This window comes from Sclerotinia sclerotiorum, genomic scaffold (genome assembly GCF_000146945.2).
Source record: "Sclerotinia sclerotiorum 1980 UF-70 scaffold_28 genomic scaffold, whole genome shotgun sequence".
NCBI lineage: Eukaryota > Fungi > Ascomycota > Leotiomycetes > Helotiales > Sclerotiniaceae > Sclerotinia > Sclerotinia sclerotiorum.
The window spans coordinates 158,469-170,465 of NW_001820808.1; the positions used below are offsets into that span (position 1 = coordinate 158,469).

Consider the following 11,997-nt stretch of genomic DNA (forward strand, 5'->3'; position numbering starts at 1 on the left):
TGGTACTCTGGGCTTCAGAGAATTACTGGTGATGGATAAGAATTATCCAAAGGTTCTTTTGAGAGTTGATTCTCATTTTTTTAGAGCTATGGTATCATACCTGCAGAACATGCATGCGCGTACATATGCTATGATAAGATGACCGGTAGATGTGGTGGTGAGAGTTTTGGTGTAGAAGATGAGTTAGACGATGGAAAATAACAGTAAAATATTAATAAGTATCTAATCAGATGGGGTGAGACATGTATATTAAGATTGAAGTGAATAAACAAAGAGTGTATGAGATATAATAAAAGGAAAGTATCAAACTTGTTTCTTGAGAGATTTTTCAGGAAATATAGAACGTCAAATACCATTTCTAATTTTTCTTACCTTCACTTCATTCTTCTGACTTTAAGCACTCTCTCCATCCGGTAGACTCTTCTTCTTAAAATCAAACTTTTTGTCTTTCTTTTCATAATCACTACCCATACTAGCTCCAGCAGTATCACTAATCCTATCAATACTACTTAACCCTCTTTTCCCCTCTCTTCTATTTTCCTTTCCCATATCACCATTTCCCCCCGTATTAGCACTGACATTAGCACTCCGAGTACTACCCACCTTTTTTTTTATTTTACTTTTTTCTTCACCCTTTCCATTTCCCTCCTCTTTTACCTCACTCAAGCAACTTCCACATCCTTTCTAATTTCCTCTCCTATTCGCCCTCTTTCCTTAGCTACTATTAGATTAGCTTCTATTTTTCCAAGAGCAATACGTAATTTGCTAAATTCGTTTTCCTTGACTGTTCTCTCAGCATCGCTTGATTTTTAGGATGATGAGGTCATATCTCTCTGTATCTGATTTGGGCTAGAGCACCTCATCGGGCGCTGGGAGGTTGGGATAGTTAATTTCGAAAGTATGGTGTGAAGAAGAAGGAAGAAGAGTAAGGTACTTAATGTCTCTTTTGTGGTGATATGGGACCGGTACTTCGAGTAGGTTGACTCATTATAATAGAGATCTAAATTTCAAAGGGTGATAAATACTTGTTTTGGGGTGAAATGATAAGTAGTTTGGAAAGGTTCATGGATATGCCTTCCATGGGGAAGTGAGGAATCTTAAATACTTTATCAATGCCCTCACCATTTTTGTCATTGTGTAACGTAATATGTCCAACATGTGAGACAAAATTCTTCCGTTGATAAAACATTTTGATGGCTTTATGGAGGCAGACAACCTGGTCTTCAAATAGTCAACCTAAAGACACATTTTAGGCCACGGTTTAAACAAACAGCTCCAATATTAGGTGCTTCAGAGGAAGGTTGGAGATATGAATACCATGTAACAAAAACACGTATAAAACTTTCAATTTATATAGCCAAAGAACAGCCCACATTCTCATTCAAAGATAATGATTCAAAGATAATGATTCAAACTGACCAACAAGTGTATCCCGCAGTCCTGGTATACAACTTTTGGAGTATTTAATCATCATCTCTGATTATGAGCTTAGTTTGCTATGAAATAATCGATGTTAGTCAAACTGATAGAAGTGATTGCTAGGATCTCGTGATGGCTATATATACAAATGATGTAAGAAGTCCAGATTGATCTTAAAAAACATCCTAGGAACAACTAATTCAACAATCAATAATATTTATGGATAGTTATATATATGAAAATATTGAATAGATAGTATATAAGTGTTCACTTGAATAAAAGTCTAGAAAGAATATAATAATTTTAAATAGAAGTTTGTGTTAAAATGAACGACCTTACACAGGGAATAGTGGGAAGCTGATAGGGCAGAACTGAGGTAATATTGGTCTAGTAAAATGAATCACTCATCATCTAAGTTCTACGGAAGTGCGAAGCTCTCCTACGGAGAGCTTCTCAATCTAGTCCTAATAGGACTAGTGCCCTGTGCACGTGCTCCGCAGGAACCATTCACTTTAACAGTTTGATATAATTAATCATAAATAAATAACAGACTATTAAAAATGTCACACTCAAGAATACTGGGTAGAGTATCTTGTATTAGAAAATACTAAGCTAAGGAGAAAAGAAGAAGGAAAACAAGAGTAGCGAGTTTTCCTGTGATTAAATGCAAACGGGGCATGCCACGTGACCCGAAGGTGTGAGGCGTCACAAAAAACATATATATAAATAATTGTTTTATTTTATATCAAAACTTAAAATAAATTTTTAAAATTTCTTATATATTCAATTTAATTTCATATAATTAAATTTATATTACTTTATTTATTTTCAAAATTATATTTAATCTAAAATTTGTTTATAAATTTAAGATCATTTTGTCACGATTCATTAATTCACGTGACCTCGAGGACCTTTTGGACCTTAGGGTCCCAAAGGTCCTCAAAAGATGATATAGGGTATATAAACATTCATTTAGTCTCGTAGTTAAGGAGCTTCGTGCTCAACTTAGTTATCAATTAGTTTACCTACATTCTACTTGATCTAGTAACGACTTCACTTCCAAGTGAAGACCAGTGATGAAGCCTTAACCCACAACTACCAACCAGACGAAACCTTAGGCAGCCGCTGCCTCCAGTATAGTATCGTTACACATTTTGAACTTGATAAACTTTTTAATAATATTAAAAAATTAATATAATTGTATTTAAAAAAATATAATAGTTTAAAAACATTAAATATAAATTTTTTAATATTGAAATTATATACATTTTTATAATTTCAATCAATTACAATCATTTAATCTAACAAAATTTGTATTTGAAAATATAATAAAATGTCTATTTTAGAAGTATTTTTTGTAAACGACTATTATCAATACATAGTTACTGTATATTCTTATCCGTCATATTGCCGTGTTCTGAAGATGATTGTATAGTCTCACTTGAAGCGTATAAATATAAATGAATAGAACCCAAAAAGTCCAAGTCATTGATTGATTCACAATAAGATCAAGATATTGCTTGATGGTGATTCACAATTACTAAGTACTTGTTACACAGAACCCCACTTTAGTAGCTGTAGTGGGATGCATCTTTATCTAGGTATATAGCATTGTTTCCCATCTTCCATCAACTCTTCTACAAACAAACCACAAGACAGAATCTCCTAATCATTTTCTTAATAATACATCCATCCATTCATTGCTTCTTGGGTGACCTTTAAATCTACATACGTCTAATCTAGTACATCTGGTATTCAAATCTCTGTACACTCTTTTACAACCATTACACAGCGTTTGCATATTCGGAGAATTCCATCAAATATTCATTCAACACAATCGCGGGGTAAAGGAAAATGTCCAGCACAACCAACGAAGCAAACAACAAGACTGGTGAGTTGCACAACTTCTCTTGGGTTTACCAACTCGAATCTTGATACCATATGTCTGCATGGCATATGCGATACATTATAACAAAAGCTAATACAACCTTCAATTCTCATAGCTACTGCAGCACAACAATCATGGTCGGTCGAGGATGTAGTTAAGGCAGAATTTCCAGTTGTGCCAAAGGAGAATTCGGAATCGCCTGTACCTTTCTTTCATATGTTGGAAAGATTAAAGACTACCAAACGTGAAGGATGGCGTAGATTTGGTATTAAGAGGTGAGGTATAGGAATGATTTGAGATTGGCACAAGCTAATATTTATCTCGTAGAGGAGAATCAATTTCAGATCATATGTATCGAATGTCACTCATTACCATGTTCGCGCCTGAATCTCTCGCCTCGAAAATTAATATTCCACATTGCACAAAGATGGCTCTCGTTCACGACATGGCAGAAGCACTTGTTGGGGATATTACACCAGTTGATGGAGTACCAAAATCCGAGAAGAGCCGACGTGAAGCGACAACGATGGATTACTTCACCAAGAATCTATTAGGTCGAGTCAATGGAGGACTTGCCGGTCAACAAATTATGGATATCTGGCAGGAATATGAGGATTCCATCACATTGGAGAGCAAGTTCGTTCATGATGTAGACAAGATTGAATTAATTCTTCAAATGGTAGAATATGAACGTTCTGAAGAGGAAGGACTTGATTTGGGGGAATTTTCATGGGTTGCTACTAAGATTGTTCTTCCAGAAGTTCAAGCTTGGGCAGATGAAATTTTGAAGGAGAGAGAAGAATTTTGGGCTGGAAAGAATCATCTTGTATACAGTCAAGTCAAGAAGCCGGATGAGAAGAAATTGGCACAAACTGATGAATATTATGGAGGGAAGGAAAATGAGGTTACAAAGGGTTGAAGCATAGTAGGATGGATAAGGAATGGTTTACTGTTGGGGGTGGGCGTTGGGGAGTGAGGATAGAGATGAGTGCTTTTTCAATGATACCACGTACAATAAGTACAGTTCTTTGGGATATTACTTTGGTATTAGGCGGTGGTATCAGAAAGTGGTCTTAGATACATACCATAAGGTTATAGACATACAAATGAAGATATAAACCCACATGCAGTTTCGTATCTCACCTCATCTGATCTTCTCCATTTCATTCGTCTCACACGTCTCATACATCTCATACATCCTATCCACCTCTCGATGAGAGAATCCAAATGTTTCAGGTAAAACAAAACCACAGACAGATATCTAATCGGTAGAGAATAAGTTTCAAACTGATAACCAGATTTGCACTCAAGCACCCGCGGTGAAATAGTCGGGAGTGAAAACGTGATCGATTTATCAATATTGAATCATGGAAAGCCCATGAAAAATCTTTCACCACAGCAACCAACAAACAAACCTTTACTGATTTCGTCCTTTCCACCCAACCGCTCCAGTTTTCCAGCCTCATATTAAGTCGAATAATTGGTGATGAAGAGTTCACCGCTGCACGCTATTATAAAAATACTGGATCCTTTTTTTTCTATCTCTTTTTTCCTCTGAACTCCATTCTTGGGCATGATATCTTCCGATACAATCCACTTTGCAAACATTTGACCCATCGTATCAATGTTGTTGCGCCTGTTTTTGACACATTTTAATTATTATCACGAGAATTTGATCAGGCCGAATTAATTCTACTTCTGGTACCGCGTGCGAGTACGTGCTACTGATTGGAATTGACTGATACCGGTACGGGTACAGATACAGATACAGATACACAGATATTGATTGATATTGATACTGATACTGAGACTGATCGCGATACTGATTGATACGACCGATTACGATATCTGCTATCTGATCTATCTCTACGACGCCTCGTTTGATAAAGTCTTCAGCCTCAGCCTCGGGGAACCATCATCACATCACATCCAACAACATCTGCTGCTGCTCTGTTCGTACGAAAGCCGTACGAGCAGTATTGATATTGATAATTCAACAATCTTTACAAGAAACTCTTCATCTATTTGAATAATCTCCACAATCAAGGGAAAATGTCGTTTTTCTTTAATTCCCTTCCAATATCGGAAAATATGTCCAATACTATGCCTTTGGAATCACCCACTCTCGGCACTGATTCAACCTCTCGACATGACGTACAACATATTGCAGGCGCAAAATCAAATATTTATCTTCCTCCATCTACACCATCAGCTTCTGCTACTTCTTCCCTTTATCTATTGGATACGCGATCAACAACCAGTACGGATATGTTAGGTGGAGGAGGTACAATGGTTGGGAGAAAAAGAATGAGAGATACTTTACCATATGAATATGGATATGAAAGAGGAAATCAATTTGATGATGGAGATTCTAATTTAATTCCTCCGGGAAGTCCTATGCCATTTGTTAATACGAAATATCGATTGGCGGGAGGATTGGATACTCCACAGGCCGATTTACAAAATAGGGAAATGGGAATGGGTAGAGAAAGTGATTTTGGTGATATTAAATATCGAAGGGAGTTGAGTGATGTGAAGGAAAATTTTGAGATGGAAGGAGAAGGTCAATTATATCGGGATGAAAATGGTAGACCGAGGATTAGGGGTCAACCAAAGGAAGATGAGAAACGTGGTTGGATTAAACCGATGGTTAATGTTGTAGGTGGTGTGGTTGGAAAGATGTGGGAGTTTTGTAAAATGGGTGTTGCTTTTAAAGGATTTCAAGCTGGTGGAGGGAATGGTTATGTTTTTGGATCATCAACTCCCATTCCACAGACAACGATGGATGAACCGAGAGATAATATGTGGGAGGATGAAAAATCTCCGAGTACACCTGTACCGGGTGGACTTCCTATGGGCGGGATGGTTGAGAATTATATGGATCAACATTATGTTGAACCACAAGAAGAGACTACACCACCGAGACCAGCAAAGAGACGACAAACTAGTTTTACCACTCAAACAGGTCCGGATGATATGTCGAGAAATTGGGTTGTGGTTCCTCCATCAGAATCACCTCAACCGGAATTTTCATCCATTCAACAATATCCAAAACTTCCTCCTGTACCAGCAGATGCATTTGCGATTCCACAATCTCAAGCTACTAGACCTAGGTTATCACAACAGAGAAGTGGAATTGCTAGATATAGCATGTCTGCATCTACGAATTCAGGTAGAAGACATTTAGTCTCTTCTCAATCAACATCAAGTAACATAAGCGCAACCCGAAGATCCAGTTATCAAAACAATCCTCGAATTCTCAATCCTTCACCCACATTATCGAGTTTCGGCAATACAAATTACTCAACTCCATCTCGACCAAGTCCTTCTCATATTCATCGCACAGCTTCACCTGCCAGCTCACGTATTCCTCGCTGGACACCTAATAGTCCTAAAACAGGACCGACGATGATGAATGAGAGTCCAGCGGCTAGAGAAGCGAAAGCCTGGAAGGCGAAACAGTTAAAGGAGGAGAGGGAACAAGATGAGATGATGAGGAAGTTTGATAGACAGATGAAGGATTTGATTAGGCAGGGTACTATGGCTTTGAATACGACAGTGGCGGATATGGATATTGATGGGGTAGATGGGGATGGGGATGGGGATGTGGATGTTTTTTTGGGGGGGAGTTAGGTTAGGGTGAGGTTGGTTGCGGGTGAGGTTGGCTTAAGGTTTGAGGTTAGTTTGGAATGTGAAGGGTTCGGAACTAGGTATTCGGGGTTAGGAGTTTGGATTTGAGCGTTTGAGCGTTTGAGCGTCGAGAAGGTATGAGATGAGGTGATGGGGTATAATGTGTTGTGATGTGATATGATGATTTGATGAATTGATGATTTAATACATACATGCATGCATGCATATATATTTGCATATATATTTGCATAATGGATAGGAATTATCCTCAGGGTAGGATATTAAATGTAATGTAATGTAATGTAATGTATATAATGGACTTACAAGGCGATGGCGATGGCGTGTTACGAGGTTTGCCGTCTAGATCACGTGGAAGTGCTCTAGGCTTTCGAGGTGGTTTATAACTAAATGTCAAGCAAGGACTTAAGTAATGACAATAATGCAATTCGTAACTAATAATAGAGTATACTAAATAATTAATCTTAAATATAAAGCTTTATATAACGTGGTTTATCAGGACCCTGTACATATCAGGACCCTGTACACTTTTACCTCAATTGCCCACATTCCATTGAAATAAAATTACAACAATACTATAAATTAGAATTAAATTACATACAATTCAAAGATCAATTAATGCTAGATCGAACTGACAAGTTCGTGCATTATGTGAAGCACTACCACATTTGCTACATCGTCGTATAATAGCTTGCCTCTTTGCTGAAGAATCACCATTTGTAAATTCGTCGCATCGTATCTGATCTTCTACATTCTCTTGTTCTAATATATTATGCTCATCTTCTACTGAAAGTGCTCCTCCTTTTCGTATTAAAGCTTTTCTAGCTCTTCGGTGTTTACTAAGTGCTTCATTTGCTTTGCGGAGATTATGAACCTTAGCAGCTAAAAGTGTATTCGTATGAGTTAGGAGCTCTGTATCCTTAGCTAAAACTGCAACTGTTTTAAATATTGGAGTAGATGAGCTCCCTTGATGCCGAGCAATATGACTTTTCACTAAAATAGATTGAGAAAGAGCTTCAGTTGGATTGTAAGGTGTTTGAGATTGCTATATATCAGGACCAGCCGACACCGATCTATTTGATGGAGTTCTTATTCGAATATCTAGCTTTGAAAGTACAATTTCTGGATTAAATGGGATTAGCCCAGCTCCGCGGAACCCAGCTTTACCATTTGATATAGGTATTGCTTCGATATATGTAGCTTTGAAGGCTTGAAAGAACTCGGTTTTGATAATATGAATGATATACGCCTTGATAAAGTTCTTGATTTGTCGATTATATAAATACTTTAAAGAACCAAAACAATCGATATCAAGTGATTGAGTTAAATGCAAAGAATGAGATAATAAACTAAGTAATATAATGTCGTGTTCCTCGCAGTATTCCTGAAATGCTGGCGATTTATGACTTTCATGCCCATCAAGCATTAGCATTCGATATCTACCCACTTTCCTACTTTCAGTATATTTGTTGAAGTGCTTAATCCATTCAAGACCTGTCTCATTATCTGTCCATCCATTGGTAGTAGGTTTAATAAGCCAATCGTACAGTAAATCGCCTTCGGTATACCAATTTGAGAGGTGGTATTCGCCTTTTACTATCAAAAACGGAGGTATATTGTGACCTTCTCCATCAACACAAATAATCGCTGTAGTTTATTCCCGATTGCCTGATTGTATAGCTTTGTTTCTTCTACATCGATCAACTTTAGTAACTACTATATGTGGTGATATTTGTCCCATCATAAAGCCTGTTTCATCGAAGTTGTAGAAATTGCAATCCGGAATACCATATTTGGCCTGTATATTCGATACCAATCGAAACCATCTTTCAATAAGCTCTGAATCTTCGCAGAGAGCTTTTTGAAAGTCATAAACACAATTAAAACACGTCTTTAATTCTGTATATCGTTTCACAAAACAATGAGCCCAGAGCTTTCCAATCTTCTTCGCACCCCGCGTTTCGAGTATGTAATTCGCTATATCTTCTACATCACTTATTCGAGGACTAAACCCTCTTTCATCCATATCCAATATATATTGAAGAAGCGATTTCTCCTCCAATTCTGTTATTTTATGATTTGCTGATCGACGTTCAGTAAGAGGCAGAATTCCATTCATTCTAGAGGTAAGGGTAGTATGAGGTATATTATAGAGTTTTGCAGCTTTCCGAATACTCAAATTTTGAGATATACGAATAGCCTCAATAGCTAAATTGATTCGAGCTTCTTTTGAAGTAGTTTGCATAATTAAATATTGATAAATCGCGTGTTGAAGTTGAAAGGTAATAATTGAGGTAAAAGTGTACAGGTGTTGACCTCCTGGGATCTTGGCAGCATATGCATATATAGTACATATGCATATAAGGAGCAAACAAAACTCAACTTTTAATTCATTCTTTCCTTTTTGGTATACTGTTTGTTTGCTTTCAATATTTTGATTTCAAAGCACTTTAATTCCGAAGGCCGAATACCCAACCTATTCCTTCATTTTTTTGAATATATGCTCGCAGCTTAACTGCTTAGCTAGAGAATCAATCAATTCAATCTGATGCTCTTTCTAGTCTCAAGTAACCCAACATGTTGACCTGAAGAATGATTATATGAACCCAATTAACCACTCCTCAAGGGTGGCGTCACTTTTGGGCAACAACAGGGTCCTGATAAACCACGTTAAAGGAAATCTATCTTGATTATATAGTGTTACGACGGGCTACACAACTACCAAGACACGTGATCACAAATGATCAGTAGTGATCATTAAGGATCACTAAGGATCACGGTATAGGTGATCACTGTTGATCATTAAGGATCACTAAGGATCACGGTATAGGTGATCACTGATGATCATTAAGGATCACCAGTGATCATAGAAGCATGAAGGACTATATAATCAAGATGGATTTCCTTTGTATAGAGCTTCGTGCTCAAGATCAATCATTTAGTATACTCTACTATTAGTTACAAATTGCATTATTGTCATTACTTTAAGTCCCTGCTTGACGCTTAGTTATAAACCACCTCGAGAGCCTAGAGCACTTCCACGTGATCTAGACGGCAAACCTCGTCGCACAAGGATGGTATATCGGTATGTCAAGCCTCTTCATTTGGCGCATTCTCAGCTTATAAATCTCGATAGTGGCATACTCTTTGGGAATCTACCTTCTCAACCTTTTCCTTATATTATAGACCTTTAGAACTTCAAAAAGTCCTGGATTTAAGATTGATTGATTGATTGATTATATTTATCATTATAGACTATAAATCATATATACTTTAGTATATAACAATCTTAATCATATATTTTAGTTTTGAATAAATAATATTTAGAAAAAAAGTCTTTGAATAGTTTACTAATTAATTAAAGAGAATATTTATATATAATTTAAAGAGGTTAAAGTAAAGTTTATATAATTGTCTTTATAAAAAGTGTTTGAGCCAATAGATCTTTTAAAATTGTAATTATAATCATCCTCGTGTGACCAAAAGGGTGTTTATAGACCAGCAATTGTATTTAACTTAGAATCTACAGGTGAAGAGCATCTGTAGATGGGGATAGCTACTCTATATACACACAAATGAATGGCCTAGCCGCAATGGCTAGGCAAAAAGAAGTCATATTTATTCCTCCAATGATCTTACTTTACCGATAACCATTGATACCTAGTACTTGTCCAGATCTGATCCTCAGGTCACCTAAATCGCATACTAATCTCGAGTAATCGTATCATGTGTGGACATGGTTAATGTACCTGAGGTTTCTTATATAATAAGGGTGGGAGGAAAGCAGGGGTTTCCGTCACACCTCGTCCATTAGATCATTATCTCTTGATCTTTTTCTTTGTTTCTGTGTGAACGAAGTGAATGACTTCAATTCAATTACTACTGTAATAAAGAACTAAGCGAACGCGAAAGAGACTAGCTCTTTTAGTAAGTCTATATAAGACTTACTACTTTCAATATGTAGCTAGCTCTTTAGACAGAATACAATTAGACATACAGGACCTACATAATCCGTGGGTGCTACGTCTTCCGTATCCTTCTCGTACCAACAGGAGGTGATGATATTGGAGGCGGTGGTGAGCTTTCCTTTTTCGGTATATTCTCTAAAGATCTCTAGGAGATCTAATAGCTTCGATTGCTCATCACATGATTGAGAAAGAGTTGACGCTAATACTATAAGATCTCTTGCTTTTAAGATAGCTTCCTTAGGTGTAGTTGGATTGTTTTTTATTCTGGGTTGTTTATTCTGATTGCTAAGGGGCATTGTAGGGCCACGTTTCTTATTCTGATTGAATATATAGGTAGTATTGGTTGTATCTTGAGTAATAAAGGGGTCACTAAGTAGATTGAAGTCTTCAACTCTTCTTCCAGAACTGGTTGGCTGATTGGTTGGTAGACTAGGGCTAGAGATTTCGAATTGAGGGTTTTCAGAAGGCGGGGGAGGGCTTGAGGGTGTTGGGGTACCTAGAATAACAGTAGGATACGTGTTTGGTATGATGGAGGCTTCTCCCGAAGCCTCCATCATAGCTGTATCCTTGAGTATTGATGGATTGTTGAAGTTATTCATATTGAGGATCTTATTCTGATAGTTTGAGGTGAAAATTTTACGCGAATTTTCGTGCGAGTTTCGTGTTTGGAGCGCCGACGACAGTATCACAACAACTACTGGTCAGAATCACTTGGGGGCAGTTGCAATCAATTTGGTTTAATAGCTATGATCTAGATCGATCGCGAAAGGGTCGTATTTCGAAGAAAAAGTTTCCTTCGAAATTTGTTGTGTCAATATTGATTGATTAAATTAACGTCTACACTGAGTCTATGACTATCTAAGACGGCTAGGAGCTTTGTAGGCTTCTAACAATAGTAAATGGAGGGTGGCTGGCCTTATTCGACCGTAGCTAATACAGGTTGGGGAGATTGAAAGCCTCAATCTTCTAATGTTTGAATGGGGGAAGTGAAAACTAATACTAGGGAATCAAGCCCGCCTTACAGATACTCTCGTATTCAAGTAAGAGGAATAACAAATGAAATGTAATGAAATT

The 11,997-nt window shown here is 37.2% G+C and overlaps 6 protein-coding genes across 6 annotated transcripts; 2 read left to right on the forward strand and 4 right to left on the reverse strand.

Annotated features, from left to right (window-relative positions):
• Positions 1-393: 393 nt before the first annotated feature.
• SS1G_13950 (predicted protein) lies at positions 394-549 on the reverse strand (the record flags this gene model as incomplete). The annotated part of the gene is made up of 1 exon (XM_001585040.1): positions 394-549. One exon carries the CDS (start codon positions 547-549, stop codon positions 394-396), a length of 156 nt encoding a protein of 51 aa, XP_001585090.1.
• Positions 550-662: 113 nt separating this feature from the next.
• Positions 663-1,189, reverse strand: SS1G_13951 (predicted protein; the record flags this gene model as incomplete). Its single annotated transcript, XM_001585041.1, has 2 exons — positions 663-765; positions 1,026-1,189. 2 exons carry the CDS (start codon positions 1,187-1,189, stop codon positions 663-665), a joined length of 267 nt encoding a protein of 88 aa, XP_001585091.1.
• A 2,084-nt stretch (positions 1,190-3,273) lies between these two features.
• Positions 3,274-4,226, forward strand: SS1G_13952 (hypothetical protein; the record flags this gene model as incomplete). The annotated part of the gene is made up of 3 exons (XM_001585042.1): positions 3,274-3,310; positions 3,423-3,582; positions 3,635-4,226. 3 exons carry the CDS (start codon positions 3,274-3,276, stop codon positions 4,224-4,226), a joined length of 789 nt encoding a protein of 262 aa, XP_001585092.1.
• A 1,172-nt stretch (positions 4,227-5,398) lies between these two features.
• On the forward strand, positions 5,399-6,940 carry SS1G_13953 (hypothetical protein; the record flags this gene model as incomplete). The annotated part of the gene is made up of 1 exon (XM_001585043.1): positions 5,399-6,940. The coding sequence occupies one exon, from the start codon at positions 5,399-5,401 to the stop codon at positions 6,938-6,940; it is 1,542 nt and encodes a 513-aa protein (XP_001585093.1).
• Positions 6,941-7,519: 579 nt separating this feature from the next.
• SS1G_13954 (hypothetical protein) lies at positions 7,520-9,200 on the reverse strand (the record flags this gene model as incomplete). Its single annotated transcript, XM_001585044.1, has 4 exons — positions 7,520-7,530; positions 7,592-7,837; positions 8,411-8,545; positions 9,149-9,200. The coding sequence occupies 4 exons, from the start codon at positions 9,198-9,200 to the stop codon at positions 7,520-7,522; spliced, it is 444 nt and encodes a 147-aa protein (XP_001585094.1).
• A 1,650-nt stretch (positions 9,201-10,850) lies between these two features.
• Positions 10,851-11,522, reverse strand: SS1G_13955 (predicted protein; the record flags this gene model as incomplete). Its single annotated transcript, XM_001585045.1, has 2 exons — positions 10,851-10,874; positions 10,953-11,522. The coding sequence occupies 2 exons, from the start codon at positions 11,520-11,522 to the stop codon at positions 10,851-10,853; spliced, it is 594 nt and encodes a 197-aa protein (XP_001585095.1).
• Between the last annotated feature and the right edge of the window lie 475 nt (positions 11,523-11,997).